The sequence below is a fragment of the Scyliorhinus torazame genome, chromosome 21 (assembly GCF_047496885.1).
Source record: "Scyliorhinus torazame isolate Kashiwa2021f chromosome 21, sScyTor2.1, whole genome shotgun sequence".
Taxonomy (NCBI): domain Eukaryota; kingdom Metazoa; phylum Chordata; class Chondrichthyes; order Carcharhiniformes; family Scyliorhinidae; genus Scyliorhinus; species Scyliorhinus torazame.
The window spans coordinates 1,179,490-1,205,445 of NC_092727.1; the positions used below are offsets into that span (position 1 = coordinate 1,179,490).

General features: G+C 52.4%; 1 protein-coding gene across 1 annotated transcript in view; it reads right to left on the reverse strand.

Moving 5' to 3' along the window:
• LOC140398089 (T-cell surface glycoprotein CD3 delta chain-like) overlaps positions 1–25,956 on the reverse strand; it is a 313,504-nt gene that overhangs the window by 16,465 nt on the left and 271,083 nt on the right. The window contains exon 4 of the mRNA XM_072486316.1: positions 17,808–17,975. Within this exon, the coding sequence (XP_072342417.1) occupies positions 17,808–17,975 (168 nt within the window). The remainder of the gene's footprint in view (positions 1–17,807; positions 17,976–25,956) is intronic.

The following is a 25,956-nucleotide window of genomic DNA, read 5'->3' on the forward strand; positions in this document are numbered from 1 at the left end:
GGATGAGGGGCGACTTGATATAGGTTTATAAGATGATCAGGGGAATAGATAGAGTAGACAGTCAGAGACATCTTCCCCGGGTGGAACAAACCATTACAAGGGGACATAAATTTAAGGTGAAAGGTGGAAGATATAGGAGGGATATCAGAGGTAGGTTCTTTACACAGAGAGTAGCGGGGGCATGGAATGCACTGCCTGTGGAAGTAGTTGAGTCGGAAACATTAGGGACCTTCAAGCGGCTATTGGATAGGTACATGGATTACGGTAGAATGATGGGGTGTAGATTAATTTGTTCTTAATCTAGGACAAAAGTTCGGCACAACATCGTGGGCCGAAGGGCCTGTTCTGTGCTGTATTTTCTATGTTCTATTAGCCCGGGACCCGCCTGGGCGGCAGCTGGTTCCTGGGGCCGGGCTGCCCTCCGACCCTCCACCTGCTGTACTGGAGCAGCTGTGTGGTGTACACCAGATGGTGTCCCAGGAGCCTCCTCACTAATGTGCCCAACCGAGGTGATAGTCTCTGAGATGGTGGAGGGTGTTGGAGAAGTCAGTGTCCGCCTCTGACCCGAACTCCAGGGAGTCCTGGGCCTCGGGCCTCAGGCTGATGTTCAGGTTGTTCTCCCCGTTTGTGCTCTGGGGACACCGGCTCTGGCACAGGCTGCGGGCGGGGGCACTGGATTGACGGCCCCATCTCAGGCAGGTCCTGTAAGGCACAGGACAACATGTATGGTTATTCAGCCAGACGGGGTGGGAGCGGTGGGGGGGTTTAGTGATGGAGGGTGAGGGTGGTGTCTGGGTGGGGATGGTGTGAGGGTGAAGGTGGTGTCAGGGTGGGGATGGTGTGTGGGTGAGGGTGGTGTGGGGGTGAGGGTGGTGTGGGGGTGAGGGTGGTGTGGGGGTGAGGGTGGGGTCGCCACACACGTGTCGAGAGACAGCAGTGCTAACCACTGCACCACCGTGCTGCCAACTTGCACCATTTTTTCTGTGGTAAAATGCCACTGTTCCCAAGCCGGTGTCAGCACTTAGACTCAGTAACGGAGAACCGAACCAGGGAGAGTTGTAGGGGTTTGAGGAGGTTACAGAGATAGGGAAGGTTGTAGGGCTTTGAGGAGGTTACAGAGATAGGGAAGGTTGTAGGGGTTTGAGGAGGTTGCAGAGATAGAACATAGAACATAGAACATAGAACAATACAGCGCAGTACAGGCCCTTCGGCCCACGATGTTGCACCGAAACAAAAGCCATCTAACCTACACTATGCCATTATCATCCATATGTTTATCCAATAAACTTTTAAATGCCCTCAATGTTGGCGAGTTCACTACTGTAGCAGGTAGGGCATTCCACGGCCTCACTACTCTTTGCGTAAAGAACCTACCTCTGACCTCTGTCCTATATCTATTACCCCTCAGTTTAAGGCTATGTCCCCTCGTGCTAGCCATTTCCATCCGCGGGAGAAGGCTCTCACTGTCCACCCTATCTAACCCTCTGATCATTTTGTATGCCTCTATTAAGTCTCCTCTTAACCTTCTTCTCTCTAACGAAAACAACCTCAAGTCCATCAGCCTTTCCTCATAAGATTTTCCCTCCATACCAGGCAACATCCTGGTAAATCTCCTCTGCACCCGTTCCAAAGCCTCCACGTCCTTCCTATAATGCGGTGACCAGAACTGTACGCAATACTCCAAATGCGGCCGTACCAGAGTTCTGTACAGCTGCAACATGACCTCCTGACTCCGGAACTCAATCCCTCTACCAATAAAGGCCAACACTCCATAAGCCTTCTTCACCACCCTATCAACCTGGGTGGCAACTTTCAGGGATCTATGTACATGGACACCTAGATCCCTCTGCTCATCCACACTTTCAAGAACTTTTCCATTAGCCAAATATTCCACATTCCTGTTATTCCTTCCAAAGTGAATCACCTCACACTTCTCTACATTAAACTCCATTTGCCACCTCTCAGCCCAGCACTGCAGCTTATCTATATCCCTCTGTAACCTGCTACTTCCTTCCACACTATCGACAACACCACCGACTTTAGTATCGTCTGCAAATTTACTCACCCACCCTTCTGCGCCTCCCTCTAGGTCATTGATAAAAATGACAAACAGCAACGGCCCCAGAACAGATCCTTGTGGTACTCCACTTGTGACTGAACTCCATTCTGAACATTTCCCATCAACCACCACCCTCTGTCTTCTTTCAGCTAGCCAATTTCTGATCCACATCTCTAAATCACCCTCAATCCCCAGCCTCCGTATTTTCTGCAATAGCCTACCGTGGGGAACCTTATCAAACACTTTACTGAAATCCATATACACCACATCAACTGCTCTACCCTCGTCTACCTGTTCAGTCACCTTCTCAAAGAACTCGATAAGGTTTGTGAGGCATGACCTACCCTTCACAAAGCCATGCTGACTATCCCTGATCATATTATTCCTATCTAGATGATTATAAATCTTGTCTCTTATAATCCCCTCCAAGACTTTACCCACTACAGACGTGAGGCTCACCGGTCTATAGTTGCCGGGGTTGTCTCTGCTCCCCTTTTTGAACAAAGGGACCACATTTGCTATCCTCCAGTCCTCTGGCACTATTCCTGTAGCCAATGATGACATAAAAATCAAAGCCAATGGTCCAGCAATCTCTTCCCTGGCCTCCCAGAGAATCCTAGGATAAATCCCATCAGGTCCCGGGGACTTATCTATTTTCAGCCTGTCCAGAATTGCCAACACCTCTTCCCTACGTACCTCAATGCCATCTAATCTATTTACCTGGAGCTCAGCATTCTCCTCCGCAACATTATCTTTTTCCTGAGTGAATACTGACGAAAAATATTTATTTAGTATCTCGCCTATCTCTTCAGACTCTACACACAACTTCCCATCCCTGTCCTTGACTGGTCCTACTCTTTCCCTAGTAATTCGCTTATTTCTGACATACCTATAGAAAGCTTTTGGGTTTTCCTTGATCCTTCCTGCCAAATACTTCTCATGTCCCCTCCTTGCTCGTCTTAGCTCTCTCTTTAGATCCTTCCTCGCTACCTTGTAACTATCCATCGCCCCAACTGAAACTTCACACCTCATCTTCACATAGGCCTCCTTCTTCCTCTTAACAAGAGATTCCACTTCTTTGGTAAACCACGGTTCCCTCGCTCGGCACCTTCCTCCCTACCTGACCGGTACATACTTATCAAGAACACGCAGTAGCTGATCCTTGAACAAGCTCCACTTATCCAGTGTGTCCAAAACTTGCAGCCTACTTCTCCACCTTATCCCCCCCAAGTCACGTCTAATGGCATCATAATTTCCCTTCCCCCAGCTATAACTCTTGCCCTGCGGTGTATACTTATCCCTTTCCATCCTTAACGTAAACGTCACCGAATTGTGGTCACTGTCCCCAAAGTGCTCACCTACCTCCAAATCCAACACCTGGCCTGGTTCATTACCCAAAACCAAATCCAATGTGGCCTCGCCTCTTGTTGGCCTGTCAACAAACTGTGTCAGGAAACCCTCCTGCACACACTGTACAAAAAACGACCCATCTATTGTACTCGAACTATATCTTTTCCAGTCAATATTTGGAAAGTTAAAGTCTCCCATAATAACTACCCTGTTACTTTCGTTCTTATCCAGGATCATCCTCGCCATCCTTTCCTCTACATCCCTAGAGCTATTTGGAGGCCTATAGAAGACTCCCAACAGTGTGACCTCTCCTTTCATGTTTCTAACCTCAGCCCATACTACCTCGGAAGATGAGTCCCCATCTAGCATCCTCTCCGCCACCGTAATACTGCTCTTGACTAGCAGCGCCACACCTCCCCCTCTTTTGCCTTCTTCTCTGAGCTTACTAAAACACCGAAACCCCGGAACCTGCAACATCCATTCCTGTCCCTGCTCTATCCATGTCTCCGAAATGGCCACAACATCGAAGTCCCAGGTACCAACCCATGCTGCCAGTTCCCCTACCTTATTTCGTATACTCCTGGCATTGAAGTAGACACACTTCAAACCACCTACCTGAACACTGGCCCCCTCCTGCGATGTCAAATCTGAGCTCCTGACCTCTATACTCTCATTCTCCCTTACCCTAAAACTACAATCCAGGTTCCCATGCCCCTGCTGCATTAGTTTAAACCCCCCCAAAGAGCACTAACAAATCTCACCCCCAGGATATTTGTGCCCCGCAGGTTCAGATGTAGACCATCCTGTTTGTAGAGGTCCCACCTTCCCCAGAAAGAGCCCCAGTTATCCAGAAATCTGAATCCCTCCCGCCTGAAAGATAGGGAGGGTTGTAGGAGTTTGAGGAGATTACAGAGGTAGGGAAGGTTGGAAGGGTTTGAGGAGGTTACAGAGATAGGGAAGGTTGTAGGGGTTTGAGGAGGTTACAGAGATAGGGAGGGATGTAGGAGTTTGAGGAGATTACAGAGATAGGGAAGGTTGTAGGGGTTTGAGGAGGTTACAGAGATAGGGAGGGTTGTAGGGCTTTGAGAAGGTTGCAGAGGTACGGAGGGTTGTAGGAGTTTGAGGAGGTTACAGAGATAGGGAGTGTTGTACGGGATTGAGGAGGTTCGAGAGATAGGGAGGATTGTCGGATATTACAGTGATAGGAAGGGTTGTAGTGGTTTGAGTAGGTTACAGAGGTAGGGTGGGTTGTAGGGCTGAAGGTGGTTACAGAGATAGGGAGGGTTGTAGGGGTTTGAGGAGGTTGCAGAGATAGGGAGAGTTGTAGTAGTTTGTGGAGGTTACAGAGATAGGGAGAGTTGTAGGGGTTTGAGGCGGTTGCAGAGATAGGGAGAGTTGTAGTAGTTTGTGGAGGTTACAGAGATAGGGAGAGGTGTAGGGGTTTGAGGCGGTTGCAGAGATAGGGAGGGTTGTAGGGGTTTGAGGAGTTTACAGAGATAGGGAGGGCTGTAGTGAGATGAGGAGATTACAGTGATTTGGAGCTTTGTAGGACATTACAGAGATAGGGAGGGTTGTAGGATTTGAGGAGGTTACAGAGATAGGGAGAGTTGTAGGGGATTGAGGAGGTTACAGAGATAGGGAGAGTTGTAGGGGATTGAGGAGGTTCGAGAGATAGGGAGGATTGTCAGATATTACAGAGATAGGAAGGGTTGTAGTGGTTTGAGTAGGTTACAGAGGTAGGGTGAGTTGTAGGGCTGAAGGTGGTTACAGAGATAGGGAGGGTTGTAGCGGTTTGAGGAGGTTGCAGAGATAGGGAGAGTTGTAGTAGTTTGTGGAGGTTACAGAGATAGGGAGAGTTGTAGGGGTTTGAGGTGGTAACAGAGATAGGGAGGGATGTAGGGGTTTGAGGAGTTTACAGAGAAAAGGAGGGCTGTAGTGAGATGAGGAGATTACAGTGATTTGGAGCTTTGTAGGACGTTACAGTGATAGGGAGGGTTGTAGGATTTGAGGAGGTTACAGAGATAGGGAGAGTTGTAGGGGATTGAGGAGGTTACAGAGATAGGGAGAGTTGTAGGGGTTTGAGGAGGTTGCAGAGATCGGGAAGGTTGTAGGGCTTTGAGGAGGTTACAGAGATAGGGAGAGTTGTAGGAGTTTGGGGAGGTTACAGAGATAGGGAAAGTTGTAGGGGTTTGAGGAGGTTACAGCGATAGGGAGGGTTGTAGGAGTTTGAGGAGGTTCGAGAGATAGGGAGGGTTGTCGGACGTTACAGAGATAGGAAGGGTTGTAGTGGTTTGAGTAGGTTTTCAGAGGTAGGTGGGTTGTAGGGCTGAAGGTGGTTACAGAGAAAGGGAAGGTTGTAGGTGTTTGAGGTGGTTAGAGTGATAGGGTGGGTAATAGGGGTTTATGGAGGTTGCAGAGAGAGGGTGGGTTGTAGGGGTTTGAGGAGGTTGCAGAGATAGGGAAGGTTGTAGGGGTTTGAGGTACAGAGATAGGGAGGGTTGTAGGGGTTTGAGGAGGTTACAGAGATAGGGAGAGTTGTAGGGGTTTGAGGAGGTTGCAGAGATAGGGAGGGTTGTAGTGAGATGCGGAGATTACAGCGATTTGGAGGGTTGTAGGACATTACAGAGATAGGGAGGGTTGTAGGATTTGAGGGGGTTACAGAGATAGGGAGAGTTGTAGGGGTTTGAGGTACAGAGATAGGGAGGGTTGTAGGGGTTTGAGGAGGTTACAGAGATAGGGAGAATTGTAGGGGCTTGAGTAGGTTCGAGAGATAGGGAGGGTTGTCGGTCGTTACAGAGATTGGAAAGGTTGTAGGATTTGAGGAGGTTACAGAAATAGGGAGGGTTGTAGGAGTTTGAGGAGGTTCGAGAGATAGGGAGGATTGTCGGACGTTACAGAGGTATGAAGGGTGTAGTGGTTTGAGTAGGTTACAGAGGTAGGGTGGGTTGTAGGGCTGAAGGTGGTTAGAGATAGGGAAGGTTGTAGGTGTTTGACGAGGTTAGAGAGATAGGATGGGTTGTAGGGGTTTGAGGAGGTTGCAGAGATAGGGAAGGTTGTAGTGGTTTGATGAGGTTACAGAGATAGGGAGGGTTGTCGGACATTACAGAGATAGGGAGGGTTGTAGTAGTTTTAGGAGATTACAGAGATAGGGTGGGTTGTGGGGGTTTGAGGAAGTTGCAGAGATAGGATGAGATGTAGGGGTTTGAGGAGGTTACAGAGGTAGGGAGAGTTGTAGAGGTTTGAGAAGGTTACAGAGATAGGGAGTGTTGTACTGGATCGCGGAGGTTACAGAGATAGGGAGGGTTGTAGTGGTTTGATGAGGTTACAGAGATAGGGAGGGTTGTAGTGGTTTGATGAGGTTACAGAGATAGGGAGGGTTGTAGGGGTTTGAGAAGGTTACAGAGATAGAGAGGATTGTAGGCGCTGGAGGAGGTTACAGAGATAGGGAGGCTTGTAGGATGTTATAGAGATAGGGAGGGTTGTAGTTGTTTGAGGAGATTACAGAGATAGGGACGGTTGTCGGGGTTTGAAGAGGTTACAGAGATAGGGAGGGCTATAGGGGTTTGAGGAGGTTACAGAGATAGGGGAGAGTTGAAGGGGCTGGAGGAGGTTGCAGATAGTGAGGGTTTAGGGGCTGGAGGAGGGTCTAGATAGTGAGGGTTGTCTGGGCTGGAGGAGGTTTCAGATAGTGAGGGTTGTAGGGTCTGCAGGAGGGTCTAGATAGTGAGGGTTGGAGGGGATGGAGGAGGTTGCAGATAGTGAGGATTGGATGGGATGGAGGAGGTTGCAGATAGTGAGTGTTGTAGGGGCTGGAGGAGGCTGCAGATAGTGAGGATTGTAGGGGCTGGAGGAGGTTGCAGATAGTGAGTGTTGTAGGGGCTGGAGGAGGTTGCAGATAGTGAGGGTTGTAGGGGCTGGAGGAGGTTGCAGATAGTGAGGGTTGTAGGGGCTGGAGGAGGTTGCAGATAGTGAGGATTGAAGGGGATGTCAAATGCTTTGTGATGTCTGCAGTGTTGTGAGGTGGTTTATGTCATGATATTCAAACACGCACATCATGATAGACACACCAACAGACAAATCAGAACACACAACACCACAACCAATCACAGACAAAGACAGGGACAGTATAAAAGGACAAACACGACACCTGGTGGGCAGTAGATCTGGGGACAAGGACAACGACAAGACCTGTTTTAACATCACAGACAGGGAGTCCCCACGTGCAGAGTATCAAGACAAAACTGTAGATAGTAAGTTTGAATCAAACAGCGTTGTACCAAATACAACTGTGTTGGCTCATCTGTGTGTCAGAACGCCCAACACCACATGGTACAGGAGTGGATCGATACCTGCCGACTAACCTGCCATTCTGGTCATGGACCTCATCAATAAACCGCAGCCGTTGCAAGTCGCGGGGAACCTTGGTACCAATTGGAAGCTCTTCAAGCAGCGATTCGACCTGTACATCCGAGCCAACGAGAAACAGAGTGCCTCGGACGAAACAAAGATTGCAGTGCTCCTCTCCTACGCAGTGTGGTGTTGGGTGCTCTGGTGCACAGATGAGCCAACACAGTTGTATGTGGTACAACTCTATTTTATTATAACTCTTATAATACAGTTCGTTCTGGATACTCTGCACGTGCTGTCTCCCTGAGTGTGTTTGGCAATAGAAGTGTCCTGGTTCTCCTCTGCAGCTAATACTGACCACCAGGGGTCGTGTCTGTGCTTTTATATCTTTCTGTCATTGGTTGTGGTGTTGTGTGTTCTGATTTGTCTGTTGGTGTGTCTATCATGATGTGTGTGTTTGAATATCATGACATCCCCCCTTTTTACAAAGACAAGTGCCTACGTGGTTATAAATATAATTGTGTCGTGAGTGCATCTAAGAGTGTGCGTTTGTGTTGTGTACAGCGTGTGTTTATGACGTAACTATTTACATGGGGCGATGTCGGGTGCGTCACACTAACAAGGTTGTACCATAACAAAACTTGGATGCGAGAGAAAAAAAAAAACTTGAACATTGGTCCGGTCAGACGATATCTGGAACAATAAACAACAACAGGTTATAATACAGAAGTGTTTGACTTTTTGAACGTATTAACAGCGTTATAAGTCCAGTCTAATGGGTGACCGCCTCAAGAATGGGCTGGTCCTCAAGCCGGTTCAGCTGTGGAGATTTGGGGTCACACTGGTTCACCTTGGACTGTTGGAGGTGATGCTGTTGCCGAAGTCTCTACTTTACCATTTGTTGTACTTCGTGCAGTGCTTGGTTTTTTCATTCGTGCAAATATAACATTCAACATCTTTGTTAGTGGTGCCCTGGCTGTGGTTTGGTTCTGGTGGCGATGGAAGGGGCATGATCCGTGGCATCTCCACGAAGTCATCCTTGGGAACCAGTGGAGGATCCGGCGTGTGCGTACGGTGCAGTTGCGAGCGTGGAAGGCGGCACAAAGCCCGCAGATTTCGCCTACGCACCAATCCATCCGCCCTGCATGCCAGGAACAAGGTGGAGTCTGTTTTCTTTTTATGTTTGTGGTGGACGGCATCTTGTAGCCGATGGGTCGTTGCCATCGAAGTAGCACCATCACTAATATCATGCAAGGCGATGACTGTGCCAGATGTGGAAGTTGGCCAAGACCGTGTACGCTGGTTCCGGCCACCTGCTGTGCCGGAAGGGCGACTCCGCAGAGAAACGTCGAAGCATGTCGCCTTGGAGAGAGAATTGTTGCTCGCATCAACTTCTGGCGATGGCGCGAGTTGGTGTGTCCATCTTGGACCGCCGGTGCTGGTTGCCACTGCCGACCCAGTGGGACTGCCACGCGATCCATTCCCTGTCGCCGTGGCATCTGCCGTCACCCTGAGCGTGCCATCACCGAGGCCGCGACACCGCCCGTCCGGAGCAAGGTCTGGCGTGCGCAAATCAGAGTCGGCGCTTGGCTGCTCCCCATCTGGAGTCCGGTCTGCCTTCCGTCGATGCCCCCCGTCCGGAGTCCCAACAGGTTCACTGGAGGCAGCCGAGATTCCCTGAAGCTGCACTTCTGGAGTCGGAACATGCAGGAATGCACCAACCAGTGGAGAGGCTCGAGCCATCGAGGGTGGAAGCGGTGCGCCGCCACCGCAGTCGTCAGTGGTCCCACCGTGATCGTTGAGTGCCTCGGTACGCACTAGGCGAGGTCTGTCACCTTGCACCTTTTGCATGGGAAGTGGGATGCTGTCGTCACTCGTCTCACATCCCGTGGATAGATCGTCATTAGCAGCTTGCTGTTCACTAGGGTTGGGTAAATTGTCAGAGTTTTCATCTGGTGGTGCACACCATGTCGGTGGACTGTCATTGTCTTGCCATTGTCCGTCATTTGGGCTTTTCTTCTTTGGAACTTTAAATCTTCCCCCAGACATTGCAGAACCTTGTTTATTACCCCCAAATTCTCCCATATGTATGGTCTCGAATATAGGATCCACTGTTTCTATCGACATTGTACCATTTTCCAAAGAACATTCCGCTTCACTTTTCTTCTCAGGTACCTCATATGTAACTTTGTTTAATGTACATGCCTTCATGGTCTCTGGGTCTGATTTTGCTGGGACTGGCATGGTCACAGTCTCTCTTTTACTGTTCTCAATTGCCCACATTATACTCCCCATACATAACTGCTTAATCACTGGGGTTAGTGTGGTACAATGGATAATCGGGTCGACCTTATCTGCATCTGCACCATTAGTGGAAAGCACACTTGGTTCACTTGAAACTGCTGTGGGTTTTAAATTCGTTATCTGGCTACTCGATGTCGGTGTCCTCAGGATTCTTGCTCCAATGTTCTGCTCAATAATCAGTGGAGTATGTATAGGTTCAATGCAATTAATGTTCCCCTCCAGGTTTGAAGAGTCATTACTGACTAACTGCTGGTCTCCGAAGTTGGGATTTTGCGGCATTGTGTTGAAGGGAGACATTTGTCCCTGCTGTAGATATGATTCAGGTTGTGTTATTTCCATTACCTGAGGATCAATGTCTTGTCCATTTTTTCGATCCGTACTAAAACACTGGCAATTCTCAGTCTGCTCCTTGCAAGTTAAACATTCAATTAATTTCGTTAGCAAGTCCTCAGCATCCTTCTGTGGCCGTGCAGCATTATTAATCTCTGTTCGGCTACAATGATCCTGAAGGTCAGCGCATAAACCTTTTTTCTTCGGGCTTGGACGAGGCGATTCCTTTGGCTTGTCTTCAGTTGGGCTTGAACAGTCTTCAGCGCTGTGCCCTTTATTGTAGCATGAGAGACCGTCATGGTCATGCTGCTGTGTAGTGGAGCATGGTAGGCTGTTATAGCCTTCTTGCTGTTCACGGGAGCATGGCAGACTTGCATCGTCTGCCGCTGGTTGGTCAGGAGAGGTTGCTAGACCCTCATGGTCTTGTTCCTGCAAGGACTGCGCTCTGGAGTCTTGCGTTCCTTCCATCGTGGAGTCCGTCCACGAGCTCTCTGTGGAGGCTTGTGACACTGGAGTCACTTCTTGTTCGTGCAAGGACTGCGCTCTGGAGTCTTGCGTTGCTTCTATCGTGGAGGCTGTCCACGAGCTCTCTGTGGAGGCTTGTGACACTGGAGTCACTTCTTGTTCGTGCAAGGACTGCGCTCTGGAGTCTTGCATTTCTGCAATTGTGGAGGCTGTCCACGAGCTCTCTGTGGAGGCTTGTGACACTGGAGTCACTTCTGGTTCATGCGAGGACTGCACTCTGGAGTCTTGCATGTCTTCTTTCATAGAGTCGGGAACGTTGAGCGGGACGTGGACCACGCTCTGTGTGGCAGCAGGGCACTCTCCGTGTGCTTGCACCGCTCCCTGTCTGTTAATGTCAGGCTGCAGCATCATCCGGTACTGATAAGTTGGAACGTCATATCTGCTGGATTGAAGATCCTCAAATCCGAAAAATGAATCCGCATCTGCGTCGGATTCAATGTGGGGGCCGCCAATGTGCAACACGAAAGGTTCGTCCGAGTCATAGTCATATAGGACCACGGAGCTATCATTTGGCTCGCGAGGTCCGGAAACACTGTAAAAATCGTCATCGAAGTATTCAAGGTCGGAATCATCGGCTTGTGCGTAGGTAACTGCTTGTCGGAGGGTTCTTCGGAGGTTAAATTCATCTCCTGGGTCAATTTGCGGCACTGTGCTGTCATTCCAGGTGAAGGAAGGTTGTTTTACAGCTTTAACAGATTTTTGTTTTTTTGATTTGGGACGTTTCCCTTTTAAATTGGATTTGGGACATTTCCCTTTTAAATTGGTGCAGTCTGGGGCCTCTGACATCCTGACGCTCGGTATGTAGCACGTAGGAAGCGACTGCGCATGCTCAGATCGCTGTTCCTTTACCGATGGCCGTTTTCTTGACTGCGCATGCGCAGCATCTCGCGCATGCGCAAACGAAACTTCCGGTTCTGCGCACTTCTCGCGCAACTGTGCTAGCGTGATACCTTTAGCAAGATGGCCGCCGACCTCGACCCAGCCTTTTCTCAGGCCCGGGATTTCGGGCTCCGGGATCCCAGCCACGAGGTGAGTACTGCAGCTTTTCTTACCTTTAAGTCCCCATTGGATTGCGTATTCTTCACAGTACTTGGAGAATTTGCCCAGGACTGCCTGGTAATCGTGCCTTTGCTGCCTCCTGAAGAACCTGAACCTTCTGAACATTGCTCTTGCCCTTGCACCGGCGACGGTGAGGAGAAATTCAATTTTTTCCTTATCATCCAGGTCCTTGAGTTCAGCTGTCGCCAGGAACAACTCGAACATTTGCCGGAATTGCCGCCAGTTTTCGTGGAGGTCGCCGTCGCACTGGAGCGCCTGCGGAACCGGGAGCTCGTACATCATGCCTGGGCACTGCTGGTTGTCTCTGTACACTGAGGTATGCCGGCAGGTATCGATCCACTCCTGTACCATGTGGTGTTGGGTGCTCTGGTGCACAGATGAGCCAACACAGTTGTATGTGGTACAACTCTATTTTATTATAACTCTTATAATACAGTTCGTTCTGGATACTCTGCACGTGCTGTCTCCCTGAGTGTGTTTGGCAATAGAAGTGTCCTGGTTCTCCTCTGCAGCTAATACTGACCACCAGGGGTCGTGTCTGTGCTTTTATATCTTTCTGTCATTGGTTGTGGTGTTGTGTGTTCTGATTTGTCTGTTGGTGTGTCTATCATGATGTGTGTGTTTGAATATCATGACACGCAGGTCAGCACGCCCTCGATGTCTTCAACTCACTGGTGTTCGAAGAAGGCGAAAACCAATCCAAGTATGACACAGTCATCCTCAAGCTAGACCAGCACTTTAATGTTGAAGTGAATGAAAGTTTTGAAAGATATCTCTTTCAGCAACGCCTGCAAGGTAAGGAGGAGCTTTTTCAACCCTTTTTGACGCACCTCCGAATTCTAGCGCAGTCCTGCGGTTACGGCAACACCTCAGAGTCCATGATCAGGGACCAGATTGTTTTTGGCGTTGCCTCCAGTGGCCTACGCCAGCAGCTTCTTAAATTCAAAAGCCTCACCTTAGCGTCTGCAGTGGAAGCCTGTATCCTCCACGAGAATGCAACCAGCCGTTTTGCCCGATTTCAGGCGTCCGAGTTGGCACGGAGGGGGTCCCCAGCCGTCAAATCGGCAAGCCAGGCCGCCCACAACGCCAAACGCATCCAGGCCATCGATTATCTCCCGACCCGCGGTCCCGACGAGAGCGGCCGCTTCCCGCGCTTTTCGTGGTCTCCCGCGCTTGTGCGCGCCAAAACCAACGGCAACATCGAGGGACGCACCGCACAGGCGCGCCCAATGCAAGATCGCACTGCGCATTCGCAGTGGCGCAACAAACGCCGTGACGTCACCTTCCGTCTGGACACCGGCGCATCCGCCAACCTGATTGCATATTCTGAATTCCAGGCCATGAAGGTCAAACCACCCATCACGCCATCCCGGCTCAAGATGGTTGATTATAACGGGAACGTCATCCCGTCCATGGGTTCTTGCCAGCTACAGGTAACTCACAAAACGCACACGGCCACACTCCCCTTCGAAGTTGTTGGCTCATCAAAAGATTTGTTACTGGGCGCACAGGCGTGTAAGGTCCTTCACCTGGTACAGCGCATTATGTCTCTCTCTCCAGATGAGAAGGCATGGGGACATTGCCATACACTTACAAGATTCGCCTCAAACCGGACGCCATCCCGGTCGTTCACGCACCTCGCAGGGTTCCTGCGCCACTCAAAGACCACCTCAAGTTGCAGCTGCAGGCTCTTCAGGACCAAGGGGTCCTATCCAGGGTCACGGAGCCCACGCCATGGGTCAGCTCCATGGTCTGTGTAAAAAAGCCCTCTGGCGAGCTCCGCATATGCATAGATCCTAAAGATCTAAATAACAACATTATGCGGGAACACTATCCCATCCCCAAACAAGAGGAAATCACCAGCGAGATGGCCAAGCCAAAATATTTACCAAACTGGATGCGTCCAAAGGATTTTGGCAGATCCAATTGGACCCGGCCAGCCGAAGGCTATGCACGTTTAACACCCCTTTCGGCAGATTCTGCTACAACCGGATGCCATTTGGCATCATCTCGGCATCTGAGGTTTTCCACCGAATCATGGAGCAGATGATGGAAGGCATCGAAGGGGTACGTGTATATGTGGACGATATCATCATTTGGTCCACCACTCCGCAGGAGCACATGCATCGTCTACGACGCGTCTTCGCCCGCATACGCCAAAATGGCCTGCGCCTCAACCACGCCAAGTGTGCCTTTGGCCAGACTGAGCTGAAGTTCCTCGGGGACCACATCTCATGATCAGGGGTCCGTCCCGATGCAGACAAAATTAGCGCCATTACAGTCATGCCACGGCCGGCTGACAAGAAGGCTGTCCTAAGATTCCTGGGCATGGTCAACTTCCTTGGGAAGTTCATTCCCAACCTTGCTTCTCATACAACGGCTCTGCGCCATCTCGTGAAGAAATCAACAGAATTCCAATGGCAACAATCGCACCAGCTGGAATGGGAGGAGCTCAAGCACAAACTGGTCACGGCACCAGTGTTGGCGTTCTTCGACACGGCTCGCCCTACAAAAATCTCAACGGATGCCAACCAATCTGGTATTGGAGCGGTACTCCTGCAGAAAGATAACACGTCGTCATGGGCCCCGGTTGCATATGCCTCACGAGCCATGACCCCTACGGAACAGCGCTACGCGCAAATAGAAAAAGAATGCCTGGGCTTGTTAACTGGATTGGACAAGTTCCACGACTATGTGTATGGTCTTCCACGATTCACGGTCGAAACTGACCACCGCCCCCTGGTCAACATCATTAACAAAGACCTGAACGACATGACCCCTCGCCTCCAGCGCATCTTACTTAAACTCAGGAGGTATGATTTTGAACTGATCTACACTCCGGGGAAGGATCTCATCGTGGCGGACACGCTCTCCCGAGCAGTGAGTACACCACCAGATGCGGAGGGGTTCGTATGTCAAATTGAGGCACACGTTACTCTGACAGCAGCAAATCTGCCGGCTGACGACCCAAGTCTGGCCCGCATACGCGCAGAGACAGCGACTGACCCTCTTCTACAGCGAGTGATGCGCCACATGGCGGAAGGGTGGCTCAAAGGGCAGTGCCCCCAGTTTTATAATGTGCGAGATGACCTTACCACCATTGACGGGGTCCTTATGAAGTTAGACAGGATTGTCATTCCGCACAGCATGCGCCAGATGATTCTTAATCAACTGCACGAAGGCCATTTGGGAGTCGAGAAATGCAGACGGAGGGCCCGAGAGGCGGTATATTGGCCGGGTATTAATGAAGACATAGCCAACATGGTGCTCAATTGCACAACCTGCCAACCGGCGCAACCTCCGGAGACGCTTCTACCACACGAGATGGTGACGTCCCCCTGGGCGAAGGTGGGTGTTGACCTATTTCACGCGCTCGGCAGAGATTACATCATTATTATAGATTACTTTTCCAATTACCCGGAAGTCATACCTCTACACGATCTGACGTCGTTCGCAGTCATTGGGGCCTGCAAGGAAACATTTGCTCGCCATGGCATTCCAAGGACTGTCATGTCGGACAATGGACCCTGTTTCGCCAGCCGTGAATGGTCGTCCTTTGCCGCAGCATATGGTTTCACTCGTGTGCCGTCCAGCCCTCTACACCCACAGTCGAATGGGAAGGCAGAGAAGGGCGTTCACATTGCCAAGCGGCTCCTCTGCAAGGCGGCTGCTGCCGGATCGGACTTTAACCTCGCCTTGCTGGCCTATCGATCGGCCCCGCTAGCCACGGGTCTCTCGCCAGCGCAGCTCCTGATGGGTTGCTCCCTCAGGACGACGGTGCCATCCATCCTGGCACCAACAACGGACCATGATACGGTTCTTCGGAAGGTGCAAATGCAGCGTGATCGCCAGAAGACACACGGGCGACGGACCTTCCCCCCCCTGTCCTCCGGAGACAAAGTACGCATCCATCTACCGCATGGTGGCTGGTCAGCACCGGCCGAAGTTCTCCGACGTGTGGCTCCCCGCTCGTTCCTGATACGCATGCCGGATGGTTCAGTGCGTCGCCGCAATCGGCGCGCCCTTCACCGACTTCCACGCTCGCAGCCACACTGTACACACACGCCAGATCCTCAACAGGCTTCCGAGGATGACTTTGTGGAGCTGCCGCAGATCACGCCCTCGCCATCGCCACCCATGGCCACGCTTGCACATCAGCCGGTGGTTCTTGACCCACCCTTGAGGCGGTCAACCCGAATTCGTCGCACACCTATTAGACTGGACTTATAACACTGTTCATACGTTTAAAAAGTTAAACACTACTGTATTATAACCTGTTGTTGTTTATCGTTCCAGATATCGTTTGACCGGACCACTATTCAAAGTTTTTTTTCGCATTCATGTTTTGTTATGGTACAACCTCGTTAGCACGACGCACCCGACATCGCCCCATGTAAATAGTTACGTCATATGCACATGCTGTACACAACACACACACACTCTTAGATGCACTCCCAACACGATTATATTTATAACCACGTAGGCACATATCTTTGTAAAAAGGGGGGATGTCATGATATTCAAACACACACATCATGATAGACACACCAACAGACAAATCAGCGCACACAACACCACAACCAATCACAGACAAGGACAGGGACAGTATAAAAGGACAAACACGACACCTGGTGGGCAGTAGATCTGGGGACAACGACAAGACCTGTTTTAACATCACAGACAGGGAGTCCCCACGTGCAGAGTATCAAGACAAAACTGTAGATAGTAAGTTTGAATAAAACAGCGTTGTACCAAATACAACTATGTTGGCTCATCTGTGTGTCAGAACGCCCAACACCACAGTTTATTGGGGTTTAAATGTGTTTGAGGCTGTGGGGTGGAGTGGGACCCCTTTGATAGATTTCACCAAGGGTAGCACAGTCCTGATTGGCTGAAGATTTTTTCCTGTGCTAAAGACGGGCTGTTACTATGGTGACGGTGCTCCAGAAATGGAAGTTCTTTCTTGTGATAATCTGACAGATGTTTTGTGGGATCAGGAAGCTTTCCAGAGCCAGGGAGATCTTAGGCAGGATTCCCCGACCCCCCGCCGGGTCGGAGAATCGCCGGGGGCTGGCGTGAATCCCGCCCCCGGCGGTTGCCGAATTCTCCGGCACCGGATATTCGGCGGGGGCAGGAATCGCGCCACGCCGGTTGGCGGACCACCCCCCGCGATTCTCTGGCCTGGATGGGCCGAAGTCCCGCTGCTAGAATGCCTGTCCTGCCGGCGTGGATTAAACCACCTCTCTTACTGGCGGGACAAGGTGGCACGGATGGGCTCCGGGGTCCTGGGAGGGTGCCCCATGGTGGCCTGGCCCGCGATCGGGGCCCACCGATCCGCGGGCGGGCCTGTGCCGTGGGGGAACTCTTTTCCTTCCGCCTTCGCCATGGTTTCCACCATGGCGGAGGCGGAAGAGACCCCCTCCACTGCACATGCCGTGAGCAGCCGCTAACGCTCCCGCGCATGCGCCGCCCGGCAATGTCATTTCCGCGCCAGCTGGCAGGGCGGCAATCAGTCCGGCGCCGGCCTAGCCCCTCAAGGTTAGGGCTCGGACGCTCAAGATGCGGAGGATTCCGCACCTTTGGGGCGGCGCGATGCCGGACTGATTTGCACCGTTTTTGGCGCCGGTCGGCGGACATCGCGCCAATTACGGAGAATTTCGCCCCTTACCCTGAGCCGCTTCCCCTGGTGACCCCACCAAACAATCCCGAATGATGGGGACTGATGTGAAGCGGGAGCCTCCGGGACAAAGAGCAATCCTCCAGGAGGTCCTGGGAACGGAATGTGATTAACTTCAATGAACCCGCCTATAAATTTAAGAGCAAGAAAACTTACAGTTGAAATGCAGGAATATTTCTTCTGTCTCCACATCCTTTCCCTTACACTGTATTAATCCTGAGAATGGGTCAGTCACTGTATGTGATTCAGTCTCATGGCCATCAACGACAATAATCGCGCCTGAATCACATTTGACGACAATGTTTCCTCTCGCATCCTTAAATTCTGAAAAATATCAGATAGACTATCTTAGTGAACGGGCAAGATTCTCCGACCCCCGCTGGGTAGGGCGAATCCCGCCGTGTTTCTGACTGGTTGGAATTCTATGGACACTTTGTGATCCATGGAGGGGAGCAGGGTAGGAATGACCACCCTCAGAGTGGGCTCACTGTGGCTTCCCCTTTTACTTCCGGCCCTGGAAGTCAGACTTTAACTATTGTGGAAAAAATGTCTCTCGCTGAGTTTGTCTCTCTTTCGCTGTGCCTCTCTCGGTCTCTCCATCTATCTCTCTCTCTCTACCTTTCTCTTTGTCTCTCTTTTACCCTTCTTTCTCTATTTCTCTGTCTGTTTTTCTCTCTATCTCTATCCCCGGGCGCGATTTAACCAAATTATTCTGAGGTATCATTTTGGGGGGGTTTGGTGGGGTGTTACCGCCAGCTTTTTGGGTGAGTTCCACACCGTTTCCACCCACACCAGCAACGCGGATCCTGATCGGTTGGCAAATCGGGGCGAAATTCTCCGGTATCGGCGCAATGTCCGCCGATTGGCGCCCAAAACGGTGCAAATCAGTCAGGCATCGCGCTGCCCCAAAGGTGCGGAATGCTCCGCATCTGGGGGGCCAAGCCCCAACCTTAAGGGGCTAGGCCCGCACCGCCAGCTGGCAGAAAAGGCCTTTGGTGCCCCGCCAGCTGGCGCGGAAATGACATCTCCGGGCGGCGCATGCGCGGGAGCGTTAGCGGCCGCTGACAGTTTCCCATGCATGCGCAGTGGAGGGAGTCTCTTCCGCCTCCGCCATGGTGGAGACCGTGGCGAAGGCGGAAGGGAAAGAGTGCCCCCACGGCACAGGCCCGCCCGCGGATCGGTGGGCCCCGATCGCGAACCAGGCCACCGTGGGGGCACCCCACATCAAAGAGAGTTAAGTGCACTCTTCATACTTGAATGATTTTGAGTGCTTAGCTGGAAATTGACAACACTTAAGTCCCTTTGATGTGGTTGATGTTTGTAAACATTGTGGTAACAGCACTTGGAGCGAAGAGGAATGAAGCAAGGCTCACAGCTGTTTTGTAGAAGCTGTCAAACGCAGCCCACGAGGAGAAAGGAATGAATGGCTTGCAGCTAAAGGATCGGAGGAGTTTAAACACAGGTCACAGCTGTTCTCCTTCCAGGAATGGACACATGGGGCGGGATTCTGCATTGGCTGACACCAAAATTGGGGCGGGTGGCTGATTTGACGCCAAATCGCAATTCTCTGTCAGCTTGACAGTGGTGTCAATGCGTTCTGGAACGCAGGTAGAGTAAACACTGTTTGCGTGTCATTAACGTGATGAACCGGGTATTCTCCGGGGCCTCCGCGATGCGCCGCCTCCGATTGGCTGAGTTCCCGACGGCGGTTCACTTCTGTTTTTAAAAGTGGTGAAAGCGACGCGGCGGCTGCTGAGGGAGAGAGGGGGGGACGGAAAGTGTCCAACATCACCATAGTTTCCTGGCAGTCGTGCCGCGGGCCGGGGGGCTTCTGCCAGGGCCGGGGGGAGTAGCGGAAGCTGCCGGGAGGTGGGCTGTGGGGGTGGGGTTGACGGGCACGGAACACCATTGTCGCAGCCGGCAAGGCAGACATGCAGCTGCGCACACCGCTAACTGCTGACTGTGAACTCAGGGCCACGGGTCGGAGAGGTTTGCCCCCAGGGCAGCCCCCTGGGTGCCCTCTGGCCCCAGCCGGCCCATCAGCTGTGTGGGCGCACTCCAGCACAACCAGTGCCATCTTGTTGGCAGCGATGAGTGTGCACGGGGAGTGTAATGTGTGTGTGTGGCTGGGATGAGTGTGTGTGGGGAGTGTAATGTGTGTGTGGCTGGGATGAGTGTGTGTGGGGAGTGTAATGTGTGTGTGCGGCTGGGATGAGTGTGTGTGGGGAGTGTAATGTGTGTGTGCAGCTGGGATGAGTGTGTGTGGGGAGTGTAATGTGTGTGTGCGGCTGGGATGAGTGTGTGTGGGGGGTGTAATGTCTGTGTGCGGCTGGGATGAGTGTGTGTGGGGAGTGTAATGTGTGTGTGCAGCTGGGATGAGTGTGTGTAGGGAGTGTAATGTCTGTGTGCGGCTGGGATGAGTGTGTGTGGGGAGTGTAATGTGTGTGTGCAGCTGGGATGAGTGTGTGTAGGGAGTGTAATGTGTGTGTGCGGCTGGGATGAGTGTGTGTGGGGAGTGTAATGTGTGTGTGCGGCTGGGATGAGTGTGTGTGGGGAGTGTAATGTGTGTGTGCGGCTGGGATGAGTGTGTGCAGGGAGTGTAATGTGTGTGTGCGGCTGGGATGAGTGTCTGTGGGGAGTGTAATGTGTGTGAGGCTGGGATGAGTGTGTGTGGGGAGTGTAATGTGTGTGTGCAGCTGGAATGAGTGTGTGTGGGGAGTGTAATGTGTGTGTGCAGCTGGGATGAGTGTGTGTGGGGAGTGTAATGTGTGTGTGCGGCTGGGATGAGTGTGTGTGGGGAGTGTAATGTGTGTGTGCGGCTGGGATGAGTGTGTGTGGGGAGTGTAATGTGTGTGTGCGGCTGGGATGAGTGTGTGTGGGGAGTGTAATGTGTGTGTGCGGCTGGGATGAGTGGGTGTGGGGAGTGTAATGTGTGTGTGCGGCTGGGATGAGTGTGTGTGGGGAGTGTAATGTGTGTGTGCGGCTGGGATGAGTGTGTGTGGGGAGTGTAATGTGTGTGCGCGGCTGGGATGAGTGTCTGTGGGGAGTGTAATGTGTGTGTGCGGCTGGGATGAGTGTGTGTGGGGAGTGTAATGTGTGTGTGCGGCTGGGATGAGTGTGTGTGGGGAGTGTAATGTGTGTGTGCGGCTGGGATGAGAGTGTGTGGGGAGTGTAATGTGTGTGTGCGGTTGGGATGAGAGTGTGTGGGGAGTGTAATGTGTGTGTGCGGCTGGGATGAGTGTGTGTGGGGAGTGTAATGTGTATGTGCGGCTGGGGTGAGTGTGTGTGGGGAGTGTAATGTGTGTGTGCGGCTGGGATGAGTGTGTGTGGGGAGTGTAATGTGTGTGTGCGGCTGGGATGAGTGTGTGTGGGGAGTGTAATGTGTGTGTGCGGCTGGGATGAGTGTGTGTGGGGAGTGTAATGTGTGTGCGGCTGGGATGAGTGTGTGTGGGGAGTGTAATGTGTGTGCGGCTGGGATGAGTGTGTGTGGGGAGTGTAATGTGTGTGTGGGGCTGGGATGAGTGTGTGTGGGGAGTGTAATGTGTGTGCGGCTGGGATGAGTGTGTGTGGGGACTGTAATGTGTGTGTGCGGCTGGGATGAGTGTGTGTGGGGAGTGTAATGTGTGTGCGGCTGGGATGAGTGTGTGTGGGGAGTGTAATGTGTGTGTGCGGCTGGGATGAGTGTGTGTGGGGAGTGTAATGTGTGTGTGCGGCTGGGATGAGAGTGTGTGGGGAGTGTAATGTGTGTGTGCGGTTGGGATGAGAGTGTGTGGGGAGTGTAATGTGTGTGTGCGGCTGGGATGAGTGTGTGTGGGGAGTGTAATGTGTATGTGCGGCTGGGGTGAGTGTGTGTGGGGAGTGTAATGTGTGTGTGCGGCTGGGATGAGTGTGTGTGGGGAGTGTAATGTGTGTGTGCGGCTGGGATGAGTGTGTGTGGGGAGTGTAATGTGTGTGTGCGGCTGGGATGAGTGTGTGTGGGGAGTGTAATGTGTGTGCGGCTGGGATGAGTGTGTGTGGGGAGTGTAATGTGTGTGCGGCTGGGATGAGTGTGTGTGGGGAGTGTAATGTGTGTGTGGGGCTGGGATGAGTGTGTGTGGGGAGTGTAATGTGTGTGCGGCTGGGATGAGTGTGTGTGGGGACTGTAATGTGTGTGTGCGGCTGGGATGAGTGTGTGTGGGGAGTGTAATGTGTGTGCGGCTGGGATGAGTGTGTGTGGGGAGTGTAATGTGTGTGTGCGGCTGGGATGAGTGTGTGTGGGGAGTGTAATGTGTGTGCGGCTGGGATGAGTGTGTGTGGGGAGTGTAATGTGTGTGTGCAGCTGGGATGAGTGTGTGTGGGGATTGTAATGTGTGTGCGTGGCTGGGATGAGTGTGTGCGGGGAGTGTAATGTGTGTGCGGCTGGGATGAGTGTGTGCGGGGAGTGTAATGTGTGTGCGGCTGGGATGAGTGTGTGTGGGGAGTGTAATGTGTGTGTGCGGCTGGGATGAGTGTGCGTGGGGAGTGTAATGTGTGTGTGCGGCTGGGATGAGTGAGCGCGGAGAGTGTAATGTGTGTGCGGCTGGGATGAGTGTGCGTGGGGAGTGTAATGTGTGTGTGCAGCTGGAATGAGTGTGTGCGGGGAGTGTAATGTGTGTGTGCAGCTGGGATGAGTGTGTGTGGGGAGTGTAATGTGTGTGTGCAGCTGGGATGAGTGCATGTGGGGAGTGTAATGTGTGTGTGCGGCTGGGATGAGTGTGCGTGGGGAGTGTAATGTGTGTGTGCAGCTGGGATGAGTGTGTGTGGGGAGTGTAATGTGTATGTGCGGCTGGGATGAGTGTGTGTGGGGAGTGTAATGTGTGTGTGCGGCTGGGATGAGTGTGTGTGGGGAGTGTAATGTGTGTGTGCGGCTGGGATGAGTGTGTGTGGGGAGTGTAATGTGTGTGTGCAGCTGGGATGAGTGTGTGCGGTGAGTGTAATGTGTGTGCGGCTGGGATGAGTGTGTGTGGGGAGTGTAATGTGTGTGTGCGGCTGGGATGAGTGTGTGTGGGGAGTGTAATGTGTGTGCGGCTGGGATGAGTGTGTGTGGGGAGTGTAATGTGTGTGCGGCTGGGATGAGTGTGTGTGGGGAGTGTAATGTGTGTGTGGGGCTGGGATGAGTGTGTGTGGGGAGTGTAATGTGTGTGCGGCTGGGATGAGTGTGTGTGGGGACTGTAATGTGTGTGTGCGGCTGGGATGAGTGTGTGTGGGGAGTGTAATGTGTGTGCGGCTGGGATGAGTGTGTGTGGGGAGTGTAATGTGTGTGTGCGGCTGGGATGAGTGTGTGTGGGGAGTGTAATGTGTGTGCGGCTGGGATGAGTGTGTGTGGGGAGTGTAATGTGTGTGTGCAGCTGGGATGAGTGTGTGTGGGGATTGTAATGTGTGTGCGTGGCTGGGATGAGTGTGTGCGGGGAGTGTAATGTGTGTGCGGCTGGGATGAGTGTGTGCGGGGAGTGTAATGTGTGTGCGGCTGGGATGAGTGTGTGTGGGGAGTGTAATGTGTGTGTGCGGCTGGGATGAGTGTGCGTGGGGAGTGTAATGTGTGTGTGCGGCTGGGATGAGTGAGCGCGGAGAGTGTAATGTGTGTGCGGCTGGGATGAGTGTGCGTGGGGAGTGTAATGTGTGTGTGCAGCTGGAATGAGTGTGTGCGGGGAGTGTAATGTGTGTGTGCGGCTGGGATGAGTGTGCGTGGGGAGTGTAATGTGTGTGTGCAGCTGGGATGAGTGTGTGTGGGGAGTGTAATGTGTATGTGCGGCTGGGATGAGTGTGTGTGGGGAGTGTAATGTGTGTGTGCGGCTGGGATGAGTGTGTGTGGGGAGTGTAATGTGTGTGTGCGGCTGGGATGAGTGTGTGTGGGGAGTGTAATGTGTGTGTGCAGCTGGGATGAGTGTGTGCGGTGAGTGTAATGTGTGTGCGGCTGGGATGAGTGTGTGTGGGGAGTGTAATGTGTGTGTGCGGCTGGGATGAGTGTGCGTGGGGAGTGTAATGTGTGTGTGCGGCTGGGATGAGTGAGCGCGGAGAGTGTAATGTGTGTGCGGCTGGGATGAGTGTGTGCGGGGAGTGTAATGTGTGTGCGGCTGGGATGAGTGTGTGTGGGGAGTGTAATGTGTGTGCGGCTGGGATGAGTGTGTGTAGGGAGTGTAATGTGTGTGTGCAGCTGGGATGAGTGCATGTGGGGAGTGTAATGTGTGTGTGCGGCTGGGATGAGTGTGCGTGGGGAGTGTAATGTGTGTGTGCAGCTGGGATGAGTGTGTGTGGGGAGTGTAATGTGTATGTGCGGCTGGGATGAGTGTGTGGGGGGAGTGTAATGTGTGTGTGCGGCTGGGATGAGTGTGTGTGGGGAGTGTAATGTGTGTGTGCGGCTGGGATGAGTGTGTGTGGGGAGTGTAATGTGTGTGTGCAGCTGGGATGAGTGTGTGCGGTGAGCGTAATGTGTGTGCGGCTGGGATGAGTGTGTGTGGGGAGTGTAATGTGTGTGTGCGGCTGGGATGAGTGTGCGTGGGGAGTGTAATGTGTGTGTGCGGCTGGGATGAGTGAGCGCGGAGAGTGTAATGTGTGTGCGGCTGGGATGAGTGTGTGCGGGGAGTGTAATGTGTGTGCGGCTGGGATGAGTGTGTGTGGGGAGTGTAATGTGTGTGCGGCTGGGATGAGTGTGTGTAGGGAGTGTAATGTGTGTGTGCGGCTGGGATGAGTGTGTGAGGGGAGTGTAATGTGTGTGTGCGGCAGGGATGAGTGTGTGCGGGGAGTGTAATGTGTGTGTGCGGCTGGGATGAGTGTGTGTGGGGAGTGTAATGTGTGTGTGCGGCTGGGATGAGTGTGTGCGGGGAGTGTAATGTGTGTGTGCGGCTGGGATGAGTGTGTGTGGGGAGTGTAATGTGTGTGTGTGGGTGGGATGAGTGTGCGTGGGGAGTGTAATGTGTGTGTACGGCTGGGATGAGTGTATGTGGGGAGTGCAGTGTGTGTGCGGCTGGGGTGAGTGTGCGCGGGGAGTGTAATGTGTGTGTGCAGCTGGGATGAATGTGTGTAGGGAGTGTAATGTGTGTGTGTGGCTGGGATGAGTGTGCGTGGGGAGTGTAATGTGTGTGTGCGGCTGGGATGAGTGTGTGTGGGGAGTGTAATGTGTGTGTGCGGCTGGGATGAGTGTGTGGGGAGTGTAATGTGTGTGTGTGGCTGGGAAGAGTGTGTGTGGGGAGTGTAATGTGTGTGTGCGGCTGGGATGAATGTGTGTAGGGAGTGTAATGTGTGTGTGTGGCTGGGAAGAGTGTGTGTGGGGAGTGTAATGTGTGTGTACGGCTGGGATGAGTGTGTGTGGGGAGTGTAATGTGTGTGTACGGCTGGGATGAGTGTGTGTGGGGAGTGCAGTGTGTGTGCGGCTGGGGTGAGTGTGCGCGGGGAGTGTAATGTGTGTGTGGCTGGGATGAGTGTGTGTGGGGAGTGTAATGTGTGTGTGGCTGGGATGAGTGTGTGTGGGGAGTGTAATGTGTGTGTGCGGCTGGGATGAGTGTGTGCAGGGAGTGTAATGTGTGTGTGCGGCTGGGATGAGTGTGTGTGGGGAGTGTAATGTGTGTGTGCGGCTGGGGTGAGTGTGTGTGGGGAGTGTAATGTGTGTGTGCGGCTGGGGTGAGTGTGTGTGGGGAGTGTAATGTGTGTGTGCGGCTGGGATGAGTGTGTGCAGGGAGTGTAATGTGTGTGTGCGGCTGGGATGAGTGTGTGCGGGGAGTGTAATGTGTGTGTGCGGCTGGGATGAGTGTGCACGGGGAGTGTAATGTGTGTGTACGGCTGGGATGAGTGTGTGTGGGGAGTGTAATGTGTGTGTGTGGCTGGGATGAGTGTGCGTGGGGAGTGTAATGTGTGTGCGGCTGGGATGAGTGTGTATGGGGAGTGTAATGTGTGTGTGCGGCTGGGATGAGTGTGTGTGGGGAGTGTAATGTGTGTGTGGCTGGGATGAGTGTGTGTGGGGAGTGTAATGTGTGTGTGTGGCTGGGATGAGTGTGTGTGGGGAGTGCAGTGTGTGTGTGCGGCTGGGATGAGTGTGTATCAGAATATCGTTTGAACATATTACCGTGACACACCCTGTGAGCTTTCCTTCTACCTGCCGTTCTTTTTAAAAAATAATTTTAGAGTACCCAATTATTTTTTTCCCCAATTAAGTGTCAATTTTAGCGTGGCCAACCCACCTACCCTGCACGCCTTTGGGCTGTGGGGGTGAGACCCACGCAGACACAGGGAGAATGTGCAAACTCCACACGGACAGTGACCCGGGACAGAAATCGAACCCGGGTCCTTGTCG